The sequence below is a fragment of the Aristolochia californica genome, unplaced genomic scaffold (genome assembly GCF_029961685.1).
Source record: "Aristolochia californica isolate CCGP_79_NKW_82.1479 unplaced genomic scaffold, dmAriCali1.0.hap1 SCAF_5, whole genome shotgun sequence".
Classification (NCBI taxonomy): Eukaryota; Viridiplantae; Streptophyta; class Magnoliopsida; order Piperales; family Aristolochiaceae; genus Aristolochia; species Aristolochia californica.
The window spans coordinates 44,249,303-44,276,324 of NW_027182214.1; the positions used below are offsets into that span (position 1 = coordinate 44,249,303).

Consider the following 27,022-nt stretch of genomic DNA (forward strand, 5'->3'; position numbering starts at 1 on the left):
GGTTATTGCAAAAGATGCAGAAACTTAATAAGCATTTGCGAGAATGACGAGGGAAGAAAGACGACACTAAAGATGGTAAAGCCGTGTAGGGTAGGGAAGTGTAGATGAATGAAAAGAACACAAGGTGGCTTTTTCCTTGAAGTTTCGGCACGTTGACTATTAAACGGCGTCGGCTGATGACTTCCTGTCCATAGGTAGCATCAGTTGATTCAGGAGTCAGGACCAGGAACCTAAAGAGGCCTTAAATAATGGCCTTCGTTCGCAGTTGAATTCACTCACGTCTCCATCGACTTTGTACGATAAAGACCAAAAATAAAACAAGTCGCTTTTTATTGCAGGATGCAGAAGACTATTTGTAAACAATTTATTTTAAAATTTGACCACTTAGATTATATATTTCAATTGGATAAATACGAATCCGACGCCTCTAGACGACGACAATGTAGCATGGGTTTGTGGAAATAATTCAGTCTTGGCAATTGGAAGCAATCTACAGGACGCTGCACAGTCTCCAGGGGCACTAGGCTCGTATAAGAAGCTGCCGAACGGAAGCTTTAGAGATGGGTGGCAGAAGTGGAGCAGCCATTTCAGGAATTGAGACCAAAGCAGTCCTCTGTTTGCTACAGCATCTTCTTGATTAAAAAGGGCATATATACACCACTAATATGAAACTAAAAGTGAAGAACAATAGCTTGTACTGTGAACAACTGCAGAGGTATTGAACCTCAGCGAGGATCTAATTCAGAAATTGTCACTTCATTTATGGAGTCTGGGGTAGTCTTCTGAGTAGATTGAGACGAGTCAGTCCAACTTCTTGAGTTCTTATCCCAGCTCTTCCCACTTCTCCCAATGATAAATGCTGGTGGAGAAGGAACTGGTAGCGTTTTGGAGTAGCTGCTGAGCATGAGAACGACAGTAGACATGAGGGGTCTCTTTGCTGGATCTTCCTGCACACAGAGCAGCCCCAAGTGAATACACCTTAAAGCTTCATTTCTTTGGTTGTCTTCACCATGACTTTGATCCATCAAATCCAACACTCTTCCTTCTTTCCAATATCGCCATGTCTGTCACAAAAGAACCATCACCCTTACAATATGACCCAGATGCATAATTAGTTATCGAACGGTAATACTTAACAGCTAATACTTACATAGCTTAACAGGTCGATAGAAGGTTCTGAAGCAGTAAACCCGGAGTTCTTTCGGCCAGTTACAATCTCCAAAACTAAAACACCAAAACTGTAAACATCTGATTTAGTAGAGTAGTGTCCCTGCATGGCGTACTCTGGTGACATATATCCACTGCATAAGATTACAAATCCAGCACTTGTTAGAATTTTCAAAAAATTTACATCAACACCATAAAAGCAACAATATACGATAGAACAAAGCATTTCTGGGACATTCAATCATAAAAATGGTAAATGGCCAGTTTACACAAGTGAGTTCAGACAAGCTTCAAAGTTACAGAATTCCTTGAAGGATCAAAGTTACAGAGTTCCCCTGAAGAAGACGGTTCATGTATGGAAACATTAACTCCTAAATGCTGGTTAAAATAGACAAATTCACAAAAAACAAAGGACTCACAATGTTCCAGCAATACGACTAGTATTGCCTTGTGTCTCATCCCTGCCAAACAGCTTTGCTAAACCGAAGTCTGAAATTTTTGGGTCCATGTTCCTATCCAACAAGATATTGCTGGCTTTCAAGTCCCTATGAATAATCCTGAGTCTAGAATCCTCATGAAGATAAAGCAGGCCCCTAGCAATTCCTCCAATAATCTTGTATCGTGTGCTCCAATCAAGTAGTCCACGATTGGTAGGATCTGCAACAAATAAATTCCAAGTCATGGGTCCAGTTAACAACTCTGTCAAAACCCTAATGAGAGGTATTCACTGGAGCCTGCTAACTTCTTGATTAACAATAACAAGGAGAGAGACCAAACCAAAAAGAAATTTGTCCAGGCTATGGTTAGGCACGTATTCATAAACCAGAAGCTTCTCCTGCTCTTCTATGCAGCAGCCCAACAATTTGACTAGATTTCTATGCTGAAGCTTAGCAACCAAAACAACTTCATTCCTAAACTCTCTTATTCCTTGGCTTGAACTTGTCAGAAGCCTTTTAACAGCTATTTCCTGTCCATCTGGTAGTTTCCCCTGTTATAAAAAACACCATACTTTTGATCTGCATAAATATATATAAGTAATGGCAATTTTCATGAATTGGTTTATCAAACTTGACAGTTGACACAGAACTGAGATACCTTGTAAACTGGTCCAAACCCGCCTTGTCCAAGTTTATTTGTATCAGAAAAGTTATGTGTAGCTGCTCTGAGTGTTCCTATGTCAAACAATAGAGATTCCGAGTTTCTCATTTCTTCTTCACCACCATCAACTGAAACAAAAATTGAATTATTAACTTAAAAAGTGGTCAGAAGTCGGACTGCTTTTCACACAAAGAAATCACATAGCAGAGCATAACAGTGCTCTTAACTCCCTTGGATTTCCTTGAACAGAAAAAAATTCTCTTTTGTTCTTCTGGTCTAGAAAATATATACATCGACCAAAGAGTTGTATATGGGGAATAAATTAACCTAGCATATTTTTCCATTCTTTCTTTCTTCTCGATAAGTAGATACAGAGGATGGTGCTGATGCCTGCCGCCAATGCTACAGAAACCACACATATGGCTAAAATAATGACTGTTCTTCTCTTATTGCTTCCTGCATCAACAAAAGCAATTACGTTCTTACAAAGCAGACCAGTTGCGGCGAGTCGGTCTACACGTCAGGCTGCACATAATGTCAAAGTATGAGAAGTTATGGAAGGAGAAAGAACAGGAGAACTCACCTCCTCCATTAGAGCCCGAATTGGGAGGAGAAGAAGGCGAAGCAGGTGGTGATAGCAGCGGCAGCCTAGAAACTGGATCAAAGGAAGTAATGTCATATCTTATGCTGCAAGTCGGGAAGTAAATCTGGGCACCGATCTTGCTGTCGCAACAACTGGGTATATAAGAAATAGTTCCAGACAGACAGGAGGAGCACTCGTTAGGCGGTAAATCTCTGGTACACTGGGCCAAGCCGTATAAGTGTGAGAGATCATTATTACTTGCCCTCCCCCAAGCCAATCTTGACGAGTTAGCAGCAGCCGCTTCGGCCAGATTTTTCATCAAGCTGCTCAATAGCCTATTAAAAAGTGCCGGTTGAGTAGTATTTGCCGTATTTGGTATGAACTCAATGACGTCACTATCAGATTTGGAGAAGAAGTTCGCATCAGAGTAGCGTATGATGCAGCTGTAGTAACGGATTGTAGCGGTTTTCCTCTTGGGGCAAAGCTCGCCCATATCCGTAATTGATTTGTTGAGGCACGCGCTGCAAGACTTGACAGTGGCCGCCGACATGCACTGGGCGTAGCCATATAGGCGATCCGGGTCGCGGCCGATGCTGGTGTTGTAGTAGGTATCTATGTTGCGAATGGCGTTTGATGCCAGAGAAGGGAGGAGGGCTTTGAGATTGGTCTCGTACTGGCTACCGGAAGTGTAGTTCTCCGAGTTTGCTGGACAGTTTGTGAGAATCTGTTCTTCTTGTGCTCTAGCTGGAAGTGTCAGGGAGAGGAAGAAGATGCAAACGGATACGGCCGCAAACCTCTTGGATACCAACATCTGTGCCGCACACCTGCTGAGTATGAAGAACCACAAGCACCTCGTACAAGTGATGAGGATGAAGAAGATATTTGAGACTGCTCGGATTGCAAAACTCCTAAATTGTAAACGAATATTGGCTGCTCTTTCCTCTAAAAAAATGAACCCAGATGGTGAAACGGATATGCAGCAAACTGTGCCGGATGTCTCGGCTTTCCGACTCCTGAAAGGTGAGGTGGGCAAGGTGATTTTTCTTCGTCACGATGAATCTCTATCTACCCATTAAATAAATGCAGAACTTTTTACGGTGCGCTTCCGTACATGAATTTGCTCCCGTTCCCGCCGCGGTAATCCCTTAGTAAAAAATTCTGAAATAGCTGTGGAACTACGCTGAAACGCGATTCATTGGCGAGGCTCTGGAAGTTTTTGTCAGCAAATTCCAACTTCCTTCTCCGTATTGACAAGGTCGACCGTGACGGGAGTGAAACCTTTGAAGAAACGTACATTAATTACTCTTGCATTTCTATAGAGTAAGGGAGGGTTACTCAACAAATTAGAAATTTAATCTTCAGCATCATATTCACTATTGTATCTACGGTAATGGGGGTTAGTGTAGACAAGTTCATGTTAGAAGATTAGATGATTTTATTTGAATAATAATTTTTTATTTATAAAAAAAAAGAAGATAAAGGTCATTTCGTATTATATGTAAGGTCTAGTGAGGAAAATTAATATATAATACTTTCTTGCATGATTGGTAGAGGGAGTTTTTGGCCCTCCCTCACCACCTGAGTAACCTGGTTCTATTAAAAGTGTAGTAATCTTTTAGAAAACACCTTTCATTTGCATAATAATCAATCTATAACGTATAAAGTTAAATAATCCTTTTAATCTTTTAGAAAACACCTTTCATTTGCCCTACTGAATCCATAATGTTTGCATGTATGAAGTGATTTAAAAATAAAAAGTTTAATCAAATTTAATAACTAGTGGAAATCAACACCACAAACATTCATAACACAATTTTTGAATCATAATTGAGCTTAAAATTAAAATGGTATATAGAATAGCTTATTTTGTTCCAATTACTCGGCACCGTGGTGTAATTGTTCAGTCAAGCAATCCCGCTGAGTGGTATTGAACCTCGGCGGGGATCTTGGTCAGAAACTGTCACTTCATTTACGGAATTGGAGCTCGTGTTATGGGTGGATTGAGCCGATACAGTCGACCCAGATCGTCCTCTTCTCCCAACACAAAATGCTGGAAGAGAAGGAAATGGTGTGGACATGAGGGGTGTTTTTGTTGGATTTATGAAAAGCTTACCTTCTGTCGGTGGAGAAGGCGATGATGGTTGACTAGAGCTCGAACCTCAAATTACTGCTCGATCCCAGAACCCTTCCTCCTTGTTTCCCAAAACAACAGTTGACGAGATCAGACATAGTTCCATTGAGACAAACTTAACAGTTATCAGGCGACAGATCTCAGGTGCAGTGCACAAGCCCGTACAACTTGTTGGTCTGGTTGAAGAAAGCTTCCCCTGTAGCAAACATCCGTATAGGAAGGGGGATCCCTCCTATACTGCAAAAAATATAAAGGGATAGACCCTTGCCCCTCCCCTTTTCTCCGACGAGAGGGGAATTGCCCTTCTCTTTTGTGAAAGTTCTTCTTAATACAAGCGTCCGCCAACAAAAGAAAAAACAGGGGGGAAGGGTATAATCCTATCGTTATGATATCATTCAAGTTAATTAGCCATACCCATCAACCCATTGATTCCTTATGGTCTGTAGTCTAAGTATCCCTTCCCTAAGCTAGGAAGGGAATTTAAATATAAATTGCCCGTCAGATTACCATCCGACGGTGCACAGGCGAATTCTACGTAGACCTTGTACATTACCATTGATTCTGGCCCTCCGTATAAGAGGCCCGCGTTCGCCCATTTAGGGTTTTAGCTCTCTCCCTCCGTCGACAGTACCCTTGCCGGCCGGAAGAGAGAGGATCTCGCCATGGGTAGAAGTAAGTGAATCGTTTACGTCTCTGTCTCCTTCTTCGGTTTGATCTAACATTCGTCTAATCAATTGTTCTAGTTTTTGATTTGTTATGTCGCTGCAGCTTTTGATTTTCTGCGCGTCCTTGTTTTACTTTGCTGTAGTCTTCTGAAATATTTTAAGATGTGTTCTGGTGATTCTAGTATGACGGGAGTTCTCATTTTGTAGAGTTTCTCTTCTCTATTGAGGTTTTACTCTGGCAGTTAAACATTCTGACATTTCGTTAAATTGTATCAAATTTAAAATTTGTCGTGGCAAGATTTATATCTCCGAAATGATATCTGTTAATAACTTATGTCATCTATCTTCATTTCTTTGTTTTCGTTGAAGTTTTAGGAATCCCTAGAGGACATACATTTTTTCTAGTCGTGGGTTAGATATTTACATACAGATCTATATTCCAGCCATTGTATGTTCCAAATATTTCTTTCCAGACTCTTTGATTTATGTTTCTCCGCATGAAGACGTGATGGCTGTTGATTGCGTCTCCTAATAGTTGCTTTTCCTTTCATAATTTAAATTTTAAACTATTTATTACCTTGTATTTTTTGTAGTTGCCGGCGAACATCATTTGACTTTGTTCTCTGCTCATTTTTACTTGGTTGTGCTTTTTTTTTTCTTCCTTTAGAAAAGGAGTTACCTTATTTTTTGACTTTTCCCTTTTATTATGTTATTCGTTTACTCTCTTAATATTAAAATCTTGTTTAAGCTTTATGGAACTATTTTGCTTTTTTTATGTGTTATTGGAATGCCAATTGTCTCCATATTATATTTGCAAAGTGTTTTGTTCTGAGTCTTCCAACTTCTATTTAATGGTGTTATTTATCATCTATTTAATTTTGAAATGTGTGAAAGAAATTGTATTCTTTTTGCTTCTTTTAGAAAATATTACTGTTCTTAGAATATTTGAATTGAACACTTGTAAGAAAATATTTCAATATATTCATTCTTAGTGGCAGTTTTGTTCTTTTCTGTAATTTCAAAAAGTTCTCTTGCTAGCAGTGTTTTTATGACACAATGATGAACAATAATTCTTCTCTGTTCTCGTTTATAGGGCCTGCAAGATGCTACAGGCAGATCAAGAACAAGCCTTACCCTAAATCGCGATACTGCCGTGGTGTTCCTGACCCTAAGATTAGGATCTATGATGTGGGGATGAAGAGGAAGGGAGTAGATGAGTTCCCGTTCTGTGTTCACCTTGTGAGTTGGGAGAAGGAGAATGTCTCTAGTGAGGCTCTTGAGGCTGCCCGGATTGCATGCAACAAATACATGACTAAGTTTGCTGGAAAGGATGCCTTCCACCTAAGGGTTAGGGTGCATCCCTTCCATGTCTTGCGTATTAATAAGATGCTTTCGTGTGCTGGAGCTGATAGGCTCCAAACAGGAATGAGGGGTGCCTTTGGGAAGCCTCAGGGGACTTGTGCAAGAGTCAACATTGGGCAGGTTTTGCTCTCTGTTCGATGCAAGGACAACAATGGAAATCATGCTCAGGAAGCTCTGCGCCGTGCCAAGTTTAAGTTCCCTGGTCGCCAAAAGATTATTATCAGTAGGAAGTGGTATGTGCTGATTTCTCATTCCTCTTTTTTCTTCACAGAGAAATTGGCCAGTGACATGTTTTATGGAACTGTTTCTATATGTCGTACATTCTTTAGCCTCTAAAGAAAGTGCATAGTGAGATATGCATGGAATTCCTGGGGAACTTCGGTTTCAATGCACTTTGTTGTTAAAAACCTAAGGTACAACAGACATTTTTTGGTCATTAATGATTCTCTCGGCTTGTGGTCACAAGTGCAATCGACCTCCATAGTAAAAGTCAACTTGTTCCATGGCAAGTTAGTATTGCTTTCTCTGTTTAAAAGCTTAACTGTGGGTACCTTCAGTGGCTCCTATAGATAGGCTTTCTATGATAGGCATACCTGGTTTGTCACATATCAACTATGGTATTGGTGGGTGTGTAGCTCCTTGGGGTGGTTGGTGGGGTGGGGATGGAGGCTTGTGTCTGCTTTGGTATCATTTATGTGGCATGTTCTTTTAGATCAAGCTGCTGTCAGATGTCTTGATTATCTTAATGAGAGCCTTCCCCTAAATATTGTTCGGGTTGGCTACATGAAACTGTGATTGTGATTTTTCATCTTACAGCTTTTAGGGAGCTCTTCTTTTGTTAGCTATATTCTTTTAAACATCTCAAGATTGTCTACTATTCCTCTTTCAGGGGTTTCACCAAATACAGCCGTACTGACTATATCAAATGGAAGGAAGAAAACAGGATTGTCGCAGATGGTGTCAATGCTAAGGTTTGTAATAGTTGCCAAACTATGTTGGTTGAAAATTTCACTTAATCTACAGACTTTTCCAACTAATTATCCAACATGAATTTAGCCCCTATAATATTTGTTGTTATGAAGTGCTATGGAAGCAGTAACGGGCAGAGCAAAGTAATTTCTACTGTTGATTGTATGCCATATTTTCATCCATTTTTTACTGGATGACATATATTTTCTTCTTGGGTTGGTGCAGCTTCTTGGTTGTCATGGACCTCTCGCCAATCGCCAGCCTGGAAGAGCATTTTTGCGAGCAGTTGCTTAGAATCGTGGCCGTTCTGAAAATTTTTCTGAATGTTTTGCCTGAGATACTCCACCCAATCTGGTCGGTAGAGCATAGGTGATTTGACATTGCTTAGGTACCCAATATGCATCCTACTGCTTGGCCCTTTTTCTTTTCTTTTTTTGTAGTGGGAACACAGATCCTTTCAAACAATTTATGTCTTGCCTCTTGTCAGTAATGTGATGATTTTTCTTTTTGAAAGTTCATGTTCTGATCTGGGTACATTAAATTGCTTCAGTGTTAAAACTTCAAACTAGTATTGTGAAGTTTACTAGCTATAAAATTTTGAACATCTCGACTTTACCTGAACAAATAATGGTCTAACCAAAGTAATCAAATCCGACCCATTTACTGATCTGGTCAGTTCAGGACCTCAGGTGGATTGGTGTTTTACTGAAATGATAAAAACTTTTTGAGGGTGAGCATTCCTGTGTTACACAGAGAGAAAGCATCCACTGATAATCGTTTAACAACAGGTCTGTTCTACCAGAGGCCGAAATCGCTCTGTTCTTCCAACTGCTAAACCCTCTGAACTCGATTTCTTCCGTTACTCTTTATTCATATCTAATAACTACTTAATAAATCAATCAATTTACAGTAAATATAGAAGTCCAGTAGAGTTGTAAAATTATTCCAACAAACATAATTCAGGGTAATGCACCACTAATTTGACACGAAAAATAGACTGCAATAGCTTGAAGTTTAAACAACTTAGCAGCTGAACCTCAGCGAGGATCTAGTTCAGAAATTGTGACTTCATTTATGGAAGTTGGGGTAGTCTTCTGAGTAGAACGAGACCACTCAGACGAAACCATATCAGGACCTCTTGAGTGGTTATCCTGGCTCATCCCACTTCTTCCAACAAAAAATGCTGGTGGTGAAGGAGCTGGTAGCGTTACGGAGTAGCTTGAGAGCATGAGAACAACAGCAGACATGAGAGGTCTATCTGCTGGATCTTCCTGTACGCAGAGCAGACCCAAGTGAATGCACCTTATCACCTCATCTCTTCGGTAGTCTTCACCTAGACTTTGATTCATCAAATCCAAAATTCTTCCTTCATTCCAATGTCTCCATGTCTGTCACAAAAGAACCATTGTTCTTAATATATGACCCAGCTACATAATTTGTTATTAAAAATAATATTAATTGGTTCGCACTTACATAACTTAGAAGGTCGATAGAAGGTTCTGATGCACTAAAACCAGAATTTTTCCGGCCCGTTACAATCTCCAAAACTAAAACACCAAAGCTGAAAACATCGGATTTAGTAGAGTAATGCCCCTGCATGGCGTACTCAGGTGCCATATATCCACTGCATGAGATTTACAAATCCAACAGTTGATTAAATTTTGAAATTTACTTGAATAGTAAAGCATGATAAGAACAGTGTAAGATAAGAAAAAAGCATTTCAATGGTCAGTTTCCAGATTGTTTTTGAATATGTTACAGCAAAATTTAGGTACTGAAAAAGCTCCATTAGTAGCCATAAGTGAATTTGGACAAGCTTAAAAATCGAAGTTAAAGAGTTCCCCTGAAGTTTCTGCTAATCCTGGATAAAAAAGAGAGAATTCACAGAAACAAATGAGCTTACTATGTTCCAGCAATGCGACTTGTATTGCCTTGGGTTTCATCCCCACCAAACAGCTTTGCCAAACCAAAGTCTGTAATTTTAGCACTCATGTCGTTATCCAACAAGATATTGCTGGCTTTCAAGTCTCGATGAATGATACGGAGCCTAGAATCCTCATGGAGATAAAGAAGACCTCTAGCAATTCCTCCAATGATTTTATACCGTGCATCCCAGTCAAGTTGTGCACGGTTGGTAGGATCTGCAACAAGTAAAACCAATATGCAAATAGTTGATTGAAGCCTGTTTAAGATGACATTGGCTAACAATTAATAAACAACAACTATGAGAGAGGCCAAACCAAAAAGAAATTTGTCCAGGCTACTGTTAGGCAGGTATTCATAAACCAGAAGCTTCTCCTGCTCTTCAGTGCAGAAGCCCAACAATCTTACAAGATTTCTATGCTGAAGCTTAGCAAGTAAAACAACTTCATTCCTAAGCTCTCTTATTCCTTGGGTAGAACTTGTCTGAAGCCTTTTTACTGCTATCTCCCGTCCATCTGGCAGTGTCCCCTGTTACAAATACCATATTTGGAACAAGTAATTAAATGTTCACATGAACTAATTAAACGATGAGCTTGACTGTTGGCTCAGAACTGAGATACCTTGTAAACAGGTCCAAACCCGCCTTGTCCAAGTTTATTTGTCTCAGAGAAGTTATTTGTTGCAGTTCTGAGTGCTCCTAAGTCAAACAACATAGATTCCCAGCTCTGCATTTCTTCTTCATCACCATCAACTGAAAAACAACATTTAACTTCAGAAGAAGTCAAACTGCTTTTCTTACAAGCAGCACGATCTTATTTTCGGATAATTCTCTCTCTCTCTCTCTCTCTCTCTCTCTCTCTCTCTCTCTCTCTCTCTCTCTTCCAATGAAGCAGTGGTAGGTCAATGTCAAAACCCTTACTGCTGGGGGCAACCTTCAATCTTGCCAAGGTGATTGCTCATAAAGAAAATCACTCTACGACTGAACCGCAGTGGCTTTAAACTTCTGGAGCAGTACAAGAGAGCAAAATAGTCTTTTGAAACAAGGGCCCTCAATCACATCGGTGCATTTCTAGAGCGGTAACTCGATGAATTTCCTCGAACAGCTAAAACTCTCCATTGTACTTTTGGAGTAAAAAATTTCTATTTGGACCAAAGACTCGTATACAGGACAGTGAATTTACCTGGCATTTTTTTCCATCGCTTCTTTCTTCTCGATAAGCAGATGCTGAGGATGGTAATGACGCCTGCCGCCAATGCTACAGAAACCGCACATATAACAACTATAATAACAGTTCTCCTCCTCTTATTCGTCCCTGTGCCCAAAAACAATATATATTTTATCATTAACCTCGGACATAGAGGAAAGGAAGCAGCCCCGACAGTGAAATACCCATAGTTTACACTCTCAGTGGAGACAAATAACAAAATAAACAGCGTCAAATGTTTTATATTCGTTACAGTGGAAGGAATCAACCATTAAATCCGAATCCGCTATCATTTTTCACAATCACTTGCAACAACAGTCAATTAAGTTAACACCAAGCAGGCTAGTTGACGGTACTCTGGTTAATTCATCAGGCTGAAAGTCAATTAAGGTTTAAGCATCACATGTTTTGCAAGGAGTAAGAGATCAATTCACCTCCGGTAGAGCCCGTATTGGGAGGAGGGGGAGGAGCTGCAACTCCTACTGGTGGTGGCGGCGGCGGCAGCCTAGAGGCCGGATCGAAGGGACTAGATTCAAACCGTATGTTGCAAGTCGGCCAGTAGACCGATCCACCGATCTTGTTCTCGCAACAGGTGGGTATCAGAGATGTAGTCCCCTCCAAACAGGAGGAGCAGTCATTAGGCGATAAATCTCTGGTACACTGGGCCAAGCCGTATATGCTTGAGAATTCATTATAAGTTGTTCTCCCCCAAGCCAGTCTTGACGAGTTGGAAGCAGCCTTATCCGAGAGATTTTTCAACAAACTGCTCAATTGCGCGTTGAAATGTGTTGCTTGAGTCGCAGTACCCGGATTATTTATGTATACAATCAAACTACCATCGTTTTCGGAGAAAAACCTCCGATCAGAGTAGCGCATGATGCAGCTGTAATAACGGATTGTAGCGGTTTTCTTCTCGGGGCAACGTGGGCCTAATAAATCCGTAACCGATTTGTTGAGGCAGGCGCTGCAAGTGCTGGCTGTCGCCGCTGACATGCACTGAGCGTAGCCATATATGCGATTCGGTTCGCTGCCGATGCTGGTGTTGTAGTAGGTATCTATGTTGCGGGTGGCGTTTAACGCCAGAGAACGGAGGAGGGCTTTGAGATTGGTCTCGTACTGGCTACCGGAAGTGTAATTCGCACCGTTCCCGGGACAGTTTGTGAGGATCTGATCTTCTTGTGCTCTACCCACAAGTATCACAGATAAGAAGAAGAAGAAGCACACGGATACTGCAAACCTTTTGTATACCAACATCGGCGGTACGAGTACTGATGAGGATGAAGAAGATATTTGAGATCGCAAAGCCTGAAAACTCCTAATCGTAAAGGAGTCGCTTCTCTTTTTCCTCAAAACAAACGAACCCATGAGAAAGGGGTTTGCAGCAAATCGTGAACAGACTACAAAGACCTTCCCAGTGGGACCGCTAGGAAAGTAAAGCGAGCAGGGAGACTTTTGGCCGCCATCCTTGACATCCAGGCAGCCCTATCAATAAATTCAGAACTTCTTACAGGTCTACAGAAGTGGTCGTTTGGTGCGCTCATTTACGCAAATCACTGCCGTCTCCATCGGGATGATTCAAGGTTTAACAAAGGGGGTCGCGGCCTGTGCTTTTGAGTTGAAAGTTCACCCTGTTTTTCCTTTCCTTTTTGCATTTACATTTTCGATAGTCGACTATGACAGGAGTGGAGGTCACCACCCGCCACTGACAATCGAGGGAAAAACACCAACCGGTCCGATTTAACTATAATTTATTCCTGGTAACGTTGGAATCATGGATTTGGGACTCGGCGAATTGATTGGATTCTTCCTTACTGGGCGAATCGGGTTGGAGGGACGAACACAGCTTTGTTCCGACTGAATCCTTTCCAACTTGCCCAAAGTTCCGTCATTTAACTGGCGAGTCCTGATTTAACTTGGATTTTCATGTATCCGAGTTGAGCCCGAATCAGAAAACCCTGGTTAGAATATGTATAACATAACTATGTGACGGAATCAGAGCAAACCAGTCAATTGAATTGACTCTTACTTCATATAAAACCGAAAAGGGGAAAAACCCATTGACCTCAATGCATTTCATTACACCCTCAGTTTCCTGGTCTATATTTCAATGAAATTGGACATGGGAAACATCTCCATGAACCAACAGTAACCATCACATATGTCTACCATTAAAAAGAAATGAAGAGAAGAGTCTTGACATGGTTTAGTCCAGCTGCTCCTGCTTAGCTGAATTGATCTTCAGAAACTGTCACTTCATTTATAGAATTCTGCCTAGCCTAGCCCGTCCCACTTCTCCCTGCAAAAAATGGCGGTGGAGACGGAACTGGCAGAGTTATGGAGTGGCAATTGAGCATCAGAACAAGGGTAGACATGAGGGGTCTCTCTGTTGGATCTTCCTGAACGCAGAGCAGACCCAAGTGAATGCACCTTAACGCCTCATCTCTTTGGTAGTTTTCACCTAAACTTGGATCCATCAACTCCATAATTCTTCCTTCATTCCACTGTCTCCATGTCTGTGACATTTGAAACATCGTCGTTACTATATGAACCAGATACATATTTGTTATCAAACAGCAATATTTATCAGTTCACACTTACATAACTCAAAAGGTCGACAGAAGGTTCTGATACACCAACACCAGAGTTCTTTCGGCCAGTTACAATCTCCAATGTTAAAATACCAAAGCTGTAAACATCAGATTTAGTAGAATACTGTCCCTGCATGGCGTACTCTAGTGCCATATATCCACTGCACAAGTTCAAACGCTTAAGAACAGTAGTTACAGAGTTCAAACTAGCATAAGAACAGTAGTTACAGAGCTCCATGAAGAAGATGTCTCATATGTGAAATGGTATGGAAATAATGACTCCTGAATTCCAGTTAAAATGAAAATTCGTTGAAGCAAATGAACTCACTATGTTCCAGCGATACGACTTGTATCGCCATGTGTTTCATCGCCGTCAAACAGCTTTGCCAAACCGAAGTCTGAAATTTTTGGATTCATGTGTTTATCCAACAAGACATTGCTGGCTTTCAAGTCCCGATGGATAATACACAGTCTTGAATCCTCGTGGAGATAAAGCAGGCCTCTAGCAATCCCTCCAATGATATGGTACCGTTTACTCCAGTCAAGTTGTGCGCGATTAGTAGGCTCTGCAACAAGTAAATTCAAGTCATGAGTCCAACTAACAACTCTGTCAAAACCCATATGAAAATAATCAACTGAAGCTTGATGAGGATGACAACGGCTGAGTTAATAGTTAAATGACGAGGGGAGAGGCCAAACCAAAAAGAAATTTGTCCAGGCTACTGTTAGGCACGTATTCATAAACCAGAAGCTTCTCCTGCTCATCTGTGCAGTAGCCCAACAGTCTAACTAGATTTCTATGCTGAAGGTTAGCAACCAAAACAACTTCATTTCTAAGCTCTGCTAATTCTTGCTCTGAATTCATCAGAAGCCTTTTTACTGCTATTTTCTGTCCGTCTGGTAGTTTCCCCTGTTATAAAAACACCATATTTTTGGAACTACATAAATATATCAACAATGACCGTTTTCATGATTTTCTTTATCAAATAACTAGAGATGAGCTCAACTGTTAGCACAGTACTAAGATACCTTGTAAACTGGTCCAAATCCGCCTTCTCCAAGTTTGTTTGTTTCAGAGAAGTTATTGTTGAGAATCAACACCAGTGGGCCCAGCCCTTGTGGGCCCACTTTTTGTGTTTAAGTGTTGACGCACAGTGCGTCGGGTATAAGTGATAGAGTAGGTTAAAAATAAAATGAGGGGGGAGAAACGGAAAGGTGGAAAACAGCCGTAGTGTGTGCGGGAAGAAACTGAAGGGGAAAAATACGCGAGAGAAAAGAAAAAGGGGAGCTAGGGCAAGAGAAGTGCGTCGCCGGTGCTGGAAGGGAAGGTCGTGCTGCTGGTGTCGTCGCCGTCATAGTTGCCGCAGAAGAGAGAGCCGCAGAGGCTCGTTGTTGCCGGAACAGAGAAGAACAGAGCGCTGTTTGCTGCTGTTGCCAGAACAGAGAATAGTGTTATTTGCTGCTGTTGCCGTAGCCGGAGCTCGGGACTATTGTCGGAAGTGGTCAGGGTTGGACGCCGACATTGTTACCGGAGAGGAGAGAGCCGTGGTGGCTCGCCTTTGCTGGACAGAGGGGTCGAGCAACGACGTTGCTGTTGAACAGTGTCTGTGTGCACAGAAAGGAGGTTCATTTTTCTCTCAAGTTTGATTTCGGTTTAATATTGTATCTGTGGACCCTATTTGTATATTTATGTTTTGTGGATGTGTGTTCTGCTATGAGAATGTGTATGTCTCAAATATTATGATTTGTATTCAGTATGTGGACTGAATAAATTAGTAGGTTTGTGGATGTGGTTGTGAAATTAATTCAACAATTGGTATCAGAGCGGGACGGTCAGGGACCGTTATTTTGTTTGGTGAAGGTATCTTGAGGTGTGAGCAGTAAGGTACTCTGCAAGGTTGCTGTTATCTGAGGTTGTTGGGTAGAGTAAAGTTGTGCCAGCATAATGAATGACTTTCATGTGGGTGGAGGAGTCAAGAAGCTCAACCACGAAAACTATAATACGTGGTCAACATGTATTGAGTCTTACCTACAAGGTCAAGACCTGTGGGAGGTTGTTGGTGGCAGTGAAACTACACAACCAGTGGCAGTGGATGCCAATGGGACCCTGCGAAAATGAAAAATTAAAGCAGGCAAAGCAATGTTTGCTTTAAAGACCACAGTTGAAGAAGAAATGTTGGAGCACATTCGGGATACAAAAACACCGAAGGAAGCATGGGACATCTTCACTGTACTGTTCTCAAAGAAGAATGATGTAAGGTTGCAACTGCTTGAGAACGAGTTGTTATCAACGACACAATGCGACATGACCATTGCTCAGTATTTCCACAAGATGAAGTTGATATGTTGGGAAATTTCATATTTAGACCCAAAAGCTCCCATTGGGGAAACCAGGATAAAGAGGATAATTACTCATGGTCTAAGACCCGAATATCGAGGGTTCATTGCTGCGATACAGGGATGGCCGACTCCACCATCACTTGTTAAGTTTGAAAATTTACTTGCTGGTCAAGAAGCCTTGGCTAAGAAAATGGGAGAAGTCTCACTGAAAAGTGAGGAGGAAGCACTCTACACTAGCAAGAGCAGAGGTAATATCAAGCGATACACTGGCAGTGGGTCTAGAAAAGATGGTGACAAGGTGAAAAGTCACCAAGAAGAGAGAAGCTCTTATCAGAAAAGTCACCAAGAAGAGAGAAGCTCTTATCAGAAAAATCACCAAGAAGAGGGAAGCTCTTATCAGAAAAATCACCAAGAAGAGGGAAGCTCTCGTCAAGGGGGAACTTCGAAGAATCGTGAAAATAATAGAAGGTTTGATATCAAGTGTTACAACTGCGGGAGGATGGGCCACATAGCAACAAATTGTTGGTCCCAGAAATAGTCTATTGAAGGTAACACTGTCACTTACACATCTCAAGAGAAGATTGAAGAGGAGTGGGATGCTGAAGCACATTTTGTTATGGGGGAAGAAGAATGGGAAGAAGAATTAGCTCTCACTGTAACAACACCTGAACAGATAAGTAATGATATGTTGAAGAAAAGGGAAAGAGAAGAGGAATTTGAGAGAGATGAAGAAGGTTTCTTCACAACTATAGATTTTGTTGAAACTGATGAAGATGATGAGGAGAGTGATGTGAATACTATCGTGGATCAGATTCTTGCGAAGGGATTTGACAGAGTTCGAATTTCTGCTTTTTCGGTGGATGAGTGGGACAGTCTGGGGGATCATGAAGATAAATCAGAAAATAAAGAAAATGTTGAGTTCAGAGTTACTGACTCTCTATCAATTGCCCAAGAGATGCCTTTAGTCATGGTAACTGAAACATTGAAGCCTACTACTATTGAGGATGAACTGAAGCTAGAGACGCATCAATCTGATACTTCTGCATGTTCCCAAGGTGTTTACCTTAGTGGAAAGGTTGAGGACATTTTAAATGGTGATAGGGCCCTTGCTGAAGCCACTAGGGCATTGGATAATCATGAGAATGGTGGTGTTAGTACTGAAACTATTCCTGCTTCTGTCAGTATGTGTGAATTGGCAGATGTTGCAGCTGTCAGTGCCGAAAATAACGATGAGATAGGAAACTTGATTGAGGTTGCTGAGCAAGAGTATGAAAGAGAGAAGCTCAATGAAAGAATTGCAAAACTCTTTGGGGGTGTTTCTGTCATTCAGGTAGGACCACAAACAGAAACAGAGTTGAAAGAAAAGAAACTAAGAGTTGAGCGGCCTAGTCCTGAGTGTGGCCGTGGTCCCAGCCCATACAGAAGGTCTGAGCCTAGAGGTACTCCTAATGTTGAGAGAGATGAAAGGCCAAAAGATGAGGAGGTCAAGATGCGTGACCGTGTTGATGACACATGATCTAGGCATGAGGGCCGGTGTTGAGGGGGAGTGTTGAGAATCAACACCAGCGGGCCCAGCCCTTGTGTTTAAGTGTTGACGTACAGTGCGCCGGGTATAAGTGATAGAGTAGGTTAAAAATAAAATGAGGGGGGAGAAACAAAAAGGTGGAAAACAGCCGTAGTGTGTGCGGGAAGAAACTGAAGGAGAAAAATACGCGAGAGAAAAGAAAAAGGGGAGCTAGGGCAAGAGAAGTGCGTCGCTGGTGCTGGAAGGGAAGGTCGTGCTGCTGGTGTCGTCGCCGTCATAGTTGCCGCAAAAGAGAGAGCCGCAGAGGCTCGTTGTTGCCGGAACAGAGAAGAACAGAGCGTTGTTTGCTGCTGTTGCCGGAACAGAGAATAGTGTTATTTGCTGCTGTTGCCGTAGCCGGAGCTCGGGACTGTTGTCGGAAGAGGTCAGGGTTGGACGCCGACATTGTTACCGGAGAGGAGAGAGCCGTGGTGGCTCGCCTTTGCTGGACAGAGGGGTCGAGGAGCGACGTTGCTGTTGAACAGTGTCTGTGTGCACAGAAAGGAGGTTCATTTTTTTCTCAAGTTTGATTTCGGTTTAATACTGTATCTGTGGACCCTATTTGTATATTTATGTGTTGTGGATGTGTGTTCTGCTATGAGAATGTGTATGTGTCAAATATTATGATTTGTATTCAGTATGTGGACTGAATAAATTAGTAGGTTTGTGGGTGTGGTTGTGAAATTAATTCAACAGTTATTTTTGTTGCAGCTCTTGAGTGTCCCCAAGTCGAACAAGAGCGACTCCAAGCTTCTCATTTCTTCTTCATCACCGTTAACTGAAAAACAAAATAGAATCATTTACTTCAGAAGGAGTCGGGCTGTTTTTCTTTCCAAGAACACTGTATCTTATTCTCATAGACCTCTTTCCCTCTCTGCTCCAATCTTGAACCATTGAAACAGTGCGGTCTATTAATGTCAATACTCCAAGGTGGCAACCGGAAATTGCCGATAGATCACAAAGGAAGAAACTTCCCTAGTTGAACCACAGTGGCTTTCAAATTCAGGGGCAGTACCAAGAGTATAGAACAGTCTTTTGAGATCCGCCCCGTTAACCACATTGATACATTTCTGGAGCGGTAACTCCATGAATCACCTCGAACAGCAAAAAATCTGTTATTCTTCTGATCTAGAAAATAAACGCATGGACCAAAGACTTTCATATGAGACATAAATCGACCTTGCGTGTTTTTCCAATGACTCTTTCTTCTCGATAAGCAGATGAAGAGGATGGTGCTGATGCTTGCCGCCAATGCCATAGAAACCGCACATATGACAACAATAATAATAGTTCTCCTCCTATTACTCCCTGCGCCAAAAACAGCGTAGGTTTACACAGCCAAATACCCATAGTTAACACGCTCAATGAGTCGATGGAGACAAAGTGTAACAGAGTTCACCTTCGTTAGAGCCCGGATTGGGAGGAGAGGAAGGCGTAGCAGGGAGTGGTGGCGGCAGCCCAGAGGCAGGACCGAAGGGACTAGTTTCAAACCGTATGTTGCAAGTCGGTAAGTATATCCTTCCACCGATCTTATTTTCGCAACAAGTAGGTATCTGAGAAATAGTATTCTCCAGACAGGAGGAGCAGTCATTAGGCGGTAAATCTCTGGTACACTGGGCCAAGCCGTAAATGTTTGAGAATTCATTATAATTTGCTCTCCCCCAAGCCAGTCTTGACGAGTTGAAAGCAGCCTCATCCGAGAGATTCTTCATCAAACTGCTCAATTGCGCGTCGAAAAGTGTTGGTTGGGTCACACTAGCCGGATTACTCATGTATACAATCAAACTACCATCGTTTTCGGAGAAAAACCTCCGATCAGAGTAGCGCATGATGCAGCTGGGGTAGCTGATTGTAGCCCTTCTCCTCGTGGAGCAACGTTCGCCTAAATCCGTAATCGATTTGTTGAGACAGGCGCTGCAAGAGCTGGCTGTGGCCGCTGACATGCACTGGGCGTAGCCATATATGCGATCCGGATCGCTGCCGATGCTGGTGTTGTAGTAGGTGTCTATCTTGCGGACGGCGTTTGATGCTAGAGCAGGGAGAAGGTCGTTTAGGTTGGTCTCGTACTGGCTTCCGGAAGTGTAATTCGCATCGCTCGCGGGACAGTTTGTGAGGATCTGTTCTTCTTGTGCTCTACCCACAAGTGTCACAGACAAGAAGAAGAAGAAGCAAAGGGATACCGCAAACCTCTTGTATACCCACATCTGCAGCTTCCCCACAAGCAGCTTTTTCGAGTACTGATGAGGACGGAGAAGAAATATGAGACAGCAAAACCAAAAGGATTGGCTTCTCTTTCTCGAAACAAATGAAACCAGAAGAAACGAGTGTGCCGCAAACAGTGAAAGCCTACAAACACCTCCCACCACTGGGACCAGTAACAAGCAACGCGAACAGGGCTGATTTTTTGTCGCCGTTCTTGACCCGAAGCCCTCCCGATCATTACATTTCAAAACTCTTTACAGGTCAGCGAGAGTGGGCGCTCTTGTGCTTCCTTAAGCGTATTCGCTGCCGCGTCCGTCGCGATGATTCAACGTTCTAACTGTATCAAAAGGTCGATTGAGGTGCTTTCGAGATATACGTTCAATGAACTCTTTCTTTTGCGTTTCCATCTTACCCTAGCTCTTCGAGGAAGTGTTTATGAGACAATCGTTAGGTTTGAAAGTTCCACCTTTCTAAATCATGTCTATAGGATCAAAAAAATTATCTAGATCCCTCCCTATTTTGTTATCATTCATCGTTTAACCATCTATACCTGCTTCTCCATGTGGATGACATAATTCTTACCGGAAATAATCCTTCTCTTCTCCGTATTTTTTAAACATCCCTCAATGATACTTTCTCTGAAAAATGCATAAGTCTCTAGAGGTTTTATTGAGCATTCAAGTATGCATAAGTCCCACCAATATTTTTCTTTATCAAACTCAATACCTAAAAAATATATTAAATCGAGCAAGGATGAAATCGTGTACACTTGTTACTATACCTCTAGTCACCACCACATAACTTGATTTTCAAAGTCCCCCCTACTCTAACCCTACTCATTGGAGAAGCCTTATAAGAGCTCTTCAATAGTCACCTCTTACACGACCTGATATATCTTACTTCGTCAATCTTGTAACCTAATATGTGTACTATTCCTACTAATTTTCACTATACATTAGTGAAAAGAATTCTTTGATACCTTAAAGGTACCATATACTATAGCTTAGTCTTTTCCAAAGCATTATCTCTTGATATTCTTGCCCTTTTCGATGCAAATTGGGGTGGTTGTCTACTAATAAGGTGACCCACCACAGGTTATGCAGTTTTCTTAGGACCCAATCTTGTATCTTGGTCTCCAAAAAAATAACCCATAATCTCTTGGTCCACTAGTAAAGCCAAATACACAACAATGACTTCTACATATGCTTAAATCACTTGGCTTCAGCATCTTCTCAAAGATTTGCATATATACTAAACTTTTGTTTATTTTACGTTATAATTTAAGTTTTACTTACTTTAGTCACAATCTTGTTTTTCACTATAACAACAAACATATTGGCAAAGAAAATTATTTTATTTGAAAAAAAAAATTACAATGGGATGTCTTCACAAACATTTTTGCCAAACCGCAACCGACTTCAACTACTTACCTTGCAGTTCAGCTCGAGGGGGAAGATAAGCAATAAAGGCATATCAACACACATGAACAATTGGATACATTAGTACAAAGGAAGACCAAATTCATACTAATGTGACAAAAGAAGTTATAGGGGATATGTCACCATGCAAAACTATGCAAGGGTAACGTGGACTTCATCCACACAAAAAGGGACCTCCCCATGCATGGTTCTAGATAAATCTATCCCTATAATCTCTCATATGTGGGCCCCATTATAACCTTCCAAAGATACTCGAAGATCTCCTATAAATCATGTCAATCTATCAAAATCAATAAAAAAAGAGGAAAATTATCACAAAATCACTCAATCAAATGACAAAGATCAAGACCAAATCAATCAATTACATGAAAGAAATCAAGATCCAAAAATTATAAAATTCACTTTTATACCATGAATATCAATTAAATTAAGAATTATTTTTTTATTAATTGATTAATTGTTCGTCACGAAAGGATGAGTTTGTCGATTTAAAACCTCTCCACTGAGTATGCTCTTGTCAACAGGCTCTGTTTTTTTATCGTAAATTAGTTTCACCGTCGGATATGGAGAGATGTTCGTGATTGCTTGATGAAGTTAATATAATTAATCCTAACCCATTTCTTCTTTCTCCTCCATTTCCTTCCTTCTGACCAGGCCGGAGCAGGTGAAGGCAACTATTCAGAGTTGATTCATGGACCACGGCTGCTGGAACCTTCCATAGTTGAATTCAAATGCAAAATCTAGCGAACCCCTTCGCATGAATTCAACTCTCTCAAAATTCCATTTGGGATTCGATTTTATAGCCAGGCCGATGTATCTCTGTCCTTGCAAATGAACAACCTTAATTCCATCTCGAAGATGCAGGTGTTATGATTGATGTACAGAAAAAAAAGCCTGTAATTCCGAACTGGTTGGATGATGAGTTTCGGAGTTGAAGATGGAACTAAAAAGAAAGTAGAATTGATTGTGAATAGAAGAGAGTTGTTTATTTGGAGCTTTGCCTTCACGATAAGGGAAGAACTTGCAGAGCAAGGAGTGTTGCATACCGGATTTTGATTCTTTCAGATCCGTCTCTGTCGAGATAACAGAAGAGCCTTACTAAATGACCGCGCAGAGCTTCCATTGCTTTCATTCCATTTTTTTCTATTAATGGTTTGGAACAGGACTCGCCTCTTCGCCATTAAAAATTGAAAAACAGACCAGTTTTTGTCTTTCTTTTTCTTGAAAAAATTCATTAGTCGTCATCGACGAGTTGACTTGGGGTAACTCAGTGCCTCTAATCCACTTCAATCCACCGTTAATACTAATATATTCAAATATTCAACTAGCGATTGAATCAATTTAGCATCAATACCGTCCAGACATTCTCTCAGAATAATCCAGATTACTTGTCTCGCCGGTCGCTTTGATCGACCCACAAGTGTCAACTTTTGCAACCGATCTCGTTTCCCTTCAACGCAGATCGATATTTCAAAATGGGACGCCATTAAAATTCAGTCGGTGGCTTCTGGTTTAGGTCAGTGGGATAATTGGTTCTCTTCTGTATCCAAACCAGATGGTGCTCTCGGTCCTTTTGAAGCCTTCTACCCATCTGCTTCTCTTGCTTTCATCTCTGCTAACACTCACCCAACTCGTCTTTCTTACTTCCGGCGCCCCTCTCTACTATACTTGTCCCGTTACCGGGAATTACTCGGCTAACAGTACCTTCTCTACCAATCTGGATCTGGTTCTCCGGTCTCTCGTCTCTAACGCGTCATCCACGGGCTTTGGAAACGAGACCAGAGGAAGCGGGCTCGACGAAGTTTATGGGCTGGTTCTCTGCCGCGGTGATGTTACAGAAAATGCCTGCAGAGGCTGTCTCCAGAATGGTTCTATGGAAATTCGGCAGCTGTGCCCGACAAGCAGAGAGGCAAGCGTGTGGTACGACGAGTGCCGCTTGCGCTACTCGAATCAGAATTTCTTCTCTACTGTAGACGATTCGGCCAAGTTCCTGCTGGGAAGTAATGAGGATATATCAGACCCAGATCGGTTTAACCGTGCTTTGATGGGGATGATGAGGAATCTCTCCTCCCAGGCGGCGCACAATCGTTCCGCGCGGATGTTTGCGACAGGGGACACTTTCTTCAACCAGACCAGCAAGTTATACGGGCTTGTGCAGTGCACCAGAGATCTATCGCCTGATAACTGTTATACCTGTCTCAATGGAACTATTTCTGATCTCGTCAACTGTTGTTTTGGGAAACAAGGAGGAAGGGTTCTGGGATCGAGCTGTAATTTGAGGTTCGAGCTCTACCGTTTCTTTGGTCAACCATCACCACCTTCTCCGCCGACAGAAGGTAGCTTTTCATAGATCGAAAGAGTAACTGTAACTACTTAAAAATCTGCCTATTGATTTTAGTTTAATTGTTCTTGATTTCTGGAGCAGGTGGTAAGAGCAATAAAGCTCGGACAACTCTTATAATCGTATTTCCGACGCTTGTCGTGATTCTCCTAATCTCAGCCCTGAGCGCATACTTGATCAAGAAGAAGGAAAGGAGAATACTTTTCGGTAAGCTATCCATGGCAACATTAATCGGAAAGGAAAACGTAAAAGATGTTTCTTTTTAGAAATTGCTTCTCTCTGATTTTTTTTTTTCTTTTTACAAAAAGTTACCGCCCACAACCCAATGGCTTCTCCGGTGAGATGTTCCTTTCTCGAATTTATATTCAACTAACAAATGCTGCTTATACTGTGTAGAGTGGCAGGAAAGTAGGTTTGATGGGGTAGCTGATCCATTTGGAGGTGACGAAGATCTTCTGCAATTCGACTTTGGTAGAATCAAAGCCGCCACTAACAACTTCTCTCAAGCTAATAAGCTTGGGGAAGGTGGATTCGGTCCTGTTCACAAGGTGATCAAACGTCTGAACTCACTTTCTCTCTGTTATACATCTCATACCAGCCGGTTATAGCAGGTGTATCGATCGATACACCCCAGTACGTACACCCCAGTACGTATGGGAATTTGGGGTACCGGTACTCAGTTCACAGCACTAAAAGACATTTAATGGTGGCTGAACGTGGGTGTGTCTTTTACAGCCTGGAGACTTCTGTTCAGTCTCTGTTTTATTAAATAATGCGTCTGTGTTTGTCTGCTGCGAAATCCCATCTCTGGGTCTCTCTTCCAAATCTTCAACAATGGCCCGTGTCGATAGTAGAATCTCGTGTTTCATACTTTCATAGCAATAAACGTCGGTGGTGGCTTTTCATGCGTCTTCATCTTATCATCAAGATTAGAAAGTGGTGGAGGCATCCGAATTTGACTCTTGTAGTCTTGTTTACTGTAGCAACCTGGTTCAAAGAACTAACGTCAGTGGTGACTTTCCATGTCGAGATACACGAATTCGCAGTCGTGAATGGTTGCCGTAACAATTACTCCTGCGTTTCGTGTTTCGCACCACCCATTTATGTGATTATGATATGTAACGAATCTGGAAAGAAGAGATCAAATGTAAAGAAATGTTTCGATTGCTAACCCAGAATTCCAGACGATAAAAAGAAAACTTTTGTTATTTTACTATCAGGGGACGCTCAGTAATGGACGGGAAATAGCAGTGAAGAGACTCTCCGTCAACTCGGGGCAGGGCGTGCAGGAGTTCAAGAACGAGGTGGTGCTGATCGCGAAGCTCCAACACAGAAACCTCGTGCGGCATCTGGGTTGCTGCATCCAGGGACAGGAGAAGCTGCTCATCTACGAATTCGTCGCCAACAAGAGCCTCGACTGCTATCTCTTCGGTTTGGCCCCGTTTACTCCCTTTACTGTTAATACTGAAGTCCGACTTACTATCATTTTCAATCCGTCGACAAAGTGGAGATGATCGATTTATTTTGCAGATCCCGTAAAACGAGCAAAATTGGACTGGGAAACGCGATACAAGATCATAGAAGGGATCGCTCGGGGTCTTCTTTATCTTCACGAAGACTCCCATCTCAAGATCATTCACCGGGACCTGAAAGCCAGTAACGTCTTGCTCGATGCAGACATGAACCCCAAGATTTCCGATTTCGGCATGTCTCGGATATTCGCAACAGACGAGACTCAGGGCAACACCAGCAGAATTGCCGGCACATTGTAAGTTCTAAATTAAATCTCCACCTCCCAAAAGCTAGCTACTGTTACCATTCTGACCAGGGTTGATTGGATTACAAACGCAGCGGATACATGTCCCCAGAATACGCCATGCATGGCCAGTTCTCGGCGAAGTCAGATGTGTTTAGCTTCGGTGTTTTGCTTCTGGAGATCGTCAGTGGCCAGAAAAACAACAGTTTCTATCAATCAACTTGCGCCGAGGATCTTCTTAGCTATGTACGATCTTTGAAATCCAAACTACTTTTGAGTCATATTGGGTTTGACATCTTGTTTGTGCTCCATTAGAGATGTTTTTTTTTACTGGTTTCTGTGTCTTTTTAACATTGAACTTCCAGGCATGGAGACTGTGGAAGGAAGGGAGGACAATAGAAGTCATAGACGAATGTCTGAAAGAATCGTCTCCTACAGACGAAGTGCTCAGATGCATCCATATAGGAATGTTATGTGTTCAGGAAAGCGTAACAGACCGACCCACCATGTCAACAGTTGTTTTAATGTTGAGCAGCAGTTTAGTGTCTGTGCCAACTCCTTCCTCTCCGGCCTACTTTGTGGCCAGCAAACAGGGCACTAGCATTTTCTCCAAAGAATTTGATTGGCAGATAAGTTCGTCAGATGCATCATCATCAACAAGCAAACTCGTATCCGCCTCTGCAAACGATAGTTCCATGTCCACATTAAACCCTCGGTGAGGACAATACAGATTTTTTAAAACGCTACTGCTGGTGTGTTTTTGAGAGAATTGGGCTCAGCTCTTGAAAACTTAAACCTGTATATTACGAGGAATTTTATGGTTAAAAGTGAAAGGATCTTGTGATGCCAAGCTTTCCTGTGTTTGTGTTTCATGTCTCACTTCTACTACTCGAAGACTCCTCTGTAATTAGTTTAAGCTGAGCTTTTTTTAACAGCTGAGAAATGCAAAGAAAGCCAGTCAAAGAAAATTTTTTCTTCTCTCAAACATCTTTTGAGTGCCCTCTTATTCGATGTGCAGCAGATGGGAAACCCTTGCTTGCTTCTGGAGCATTGGATTCCTCCTCCATTAAGTAAATTTTGTACTTAAATTTGATGATTGTTCCCACATTTTGTACTTCACAGCCTGCGCAGAATCGTTAACCAGAAAGTTATTTCTTTCCAACGAAATCGAAATGGAAGTCTCATCGGGTTGATGGCCTGATCTCCATATCTCAGACCAGAAAAAACTTTCCCCAATCCAATGGGGTTTCCACCTTTTCTTTCATATTCAGTTATCTGCAAATCATGATAGAAGTTTTGAAAAAGCTGTTTTCTTTCACCAAACAACTGCTGCTCTCATCTTGTCCAAAATCATCGAACTCCTCGCGATTAATAAAAAACAAGACGTTATCAAAAGTAAGAAGAGAAACAAGGTGTGATTACCAGACCCATCGTTTCAAGAACTAACCAAGATATATATAACATGCGAACAGGTTGGAATTTCTCAGTTCTCAAACATTTTTGTAAAAAGAAAAATTTCCAGTTTTGTTCAAAAACCCAGGAGGAGAAGTGGCAAAACAATGAACCAAGTCTTTCTCTGCACAAAGACAATCAGGGAAATCCAAAGTTTCAAGCTTTTAGTTGCTGGTTTCCAGCGAAGTTTCAACGGATTAGGTAAAGCTTATAAAAAGTCATCCCCACCTCTCACAC

At 41.8% G+C, this 27,022-nt stretch overlaps 4 protein-coding genes and 1 pseudogene across 6 annotated transcripts in view; 2 read left to right on the forward strand and 3 right to left on the reverse strand.

The window, feature by feature from the left end:
- Positions 1-8,488, forward strand: part of LOC137966732 (large ribosomal subunit protein uL16) — a 32,416-nt gene extending 23,928 nt beyond the window's left edge. The window contains exons 1-4 of one of the 2 annotated variants that reach the window (XM_068813428.1): positions 4,975-5,651; positions 6,738-7,239; positions 7,896-7,977; positions 8,201-8,488. In XM_068813428.1, coding sequence (XP_068669529.1) covers positions 5,642-5,651; positions 6,738-7,239; positions 7,896-7,977; positions 8,201-8,269 — 663 coding nt within the window. In that variant the 5' untranslated portion in view covers positions 4,975-5,641 and the 3' untranslated portion in view covers positions 8,270-8,488. Of the gene's footprint in view, positions 1-4,974; positions 5,652-6,737; positions 7,240-7,895; positions 7,978-8,200 lie in introns of those variants that run through there. The other variant, XM_068813429.1, reaches the window with a different exon arrangement.
- On the reverse strand, positions 620-3,844 carry LOC137966728 (cysteine-rich receptor-like protein kinase 10). The gene is made up of 7 exons (XM_068813422.1): positions 2,849-3,844; positions 2,593-2,721; positions 2,263-2,393; positions 1,945-2,155; positions 1,587-1,824; positions 1,151-1,301; positions 620-1,064 (listed from the first exon to the last, which is right to left on the reverse strand). Exons 1-7 carry the CDS (start codon positions 3,657-3,659, stop codon positions 726-728), a joined length of 2,010 nt encoding a protein of 669 aa, XP_068669523.1. The 5' UTR covers positions 3,660-3,844; the 3' UTR covers positions 620-725.
- A 367-nt stretch (positions 8,489-8,855) lies between the features above and the next one.
- Positions 8,856-12,688, reverse strand: LOC137966725 (cysteine-rich receptor-like protein kinase 10). Of its 2 annotated transcripts, XM_068813415.1 has the most exons (7): positions 11,538-12,686; positions 11,080-11,211; positions 10,519-10,649; positions 10,216-10,426; positions 9,879-10,116; positions 9,449-9,599; positions 8,856-9,363 (listed from the first exon to the last, which is right to left on the reverse strand). In XM_068813415.1, the coding sequence occupies exons 1-7, from the start codon at positions 12,466-12,468 to the stop codon at positions 9,013-9,015; spliced, it is 2,145 nt and encodes a 714-aa protein (XP_068669516.1). In that variant the 5' UTR covers positions 12,469-12,686; the 3' UTR covers positions 8,856-9,012. The 2 variants fall into 2 exon arrangements, with proteins under 2 accessions (XP_068669516.1, XP_068669517.1); XM_068813416.1 differs by lacking the exons at positions 10,216-10,426; positions 10,519-10,649 and having other exon boundaries at positions 11,538-12,688.
- A 691-nt stretch (positions 12,689-13,379) lies between these two features.
- On the reverse strand, positions 13,380-19,799 carry LOC137965433 (cysteine-rich receptor-like protein kinase 10; annotated as a pseudogene).
- A 2,776-nt stretch (positions 19,800-22,575) lies between these two features.
- On the forward strand, positions 22,576-26,311 carry LOC137966727 (cysteine-rich receptor-like protein kinase 10). Its single transcript, XM_068813421.1, has 7 exons — positions 22,576-23,572; positions 23,662-23,784; positions 23,974-24,125; positions 24,798-25,008; positions 25,108-25,345; positions 25,429-25,579; positions 25,699-26,311. The coding sequence occupies exons 1-7, from the start codon at positions 22,792-22,794 to the stop codon at positions 26,050-26,052; spliced, it is 2,010 nt and encodes a 669-aa protein (XP_068669522.1). The 5' UTR covers positions 22,576-22,791; the 3' UTR covers positions 26,053-26,311.
- Positions 26,312-27,022: the final 711 nt, after the last annotated feature.

What these genes read in the sequence shown, in the direction of transcription:
- LOC137966727 (XM_068813421.1), top strand. Translation starts at nt 22,792, where the DNA reads ATGGTGCTCTCGGTCCTTTTGAAGCCTTCTACCCATCTGCTTCTCTTG. An exon ending in GGAAAGGAGAATACTTTTCG is followed by an intron (nt 23,785 to 23,973) that starts GTAAGCTATCCA and finishes TATACTGTGTAG; the next exon opens with AGTGGCAGGAAAGTAGGTTT. An exon ending in GATTCGGTCCTGTTCACAAG is followed by an intron (nt 24,126 to 24,797) that starts GTGATCAAACGT and finishes TTTTACTATCAG; the next exon opens with GGGACGCTCAGTAATGGACG.
- LOC137966728 (XM_068813422.1), bottom strand. Translation starts at nt 3,659, where the DNA reads ATGTTGGTATCCAAGAGGTTTGCGGCCGTATCCGTTTGCATCTTCTTC. An exon ending in CCTGGACAAATTTCTTTTTG is followed by an intron (nt 1,825 to 1,944) that starts GTTTGGTCTCTC and finishes TATTTGTTGCAG; the next exon opens with ATCCTACCAATCGTGGACTA. An exon ending in AGTCGTATTGCTGGAACATT is followed by an intron (nt 1,302 to 1,586) that starts GTGAGTCCTTTG and finishes AATCTTATGCAG; the next exon opens with TGGATATATGTCACCAGAGT.
- LOC137966725 (XM_068813415.1), bottom strand. Translation starts at nt 12,468, where the DNA reads ATGGGTTCGTTTGTTTTGAGGAAAAAGAGAAGCGACTCCTTTACGATT. An exon ending in CCTGGACAAATTTCTTTTTG is followed by an intron (nt 10,117 to 10,215) that starts GTTTGGCCTCTC and finishes TACTTGTTGCAG; the next exon opens with ATCCTACCAACCGTGCACAA. An exon ending in AGTCGCATTGCTGGAACATA is followed by an intron (nt 9,600 to 9,878) that starts GTAAGCTCATTT and finishes AATCTCATGCAG; the next exon opens with TGGATATATGGCACCTGAGT.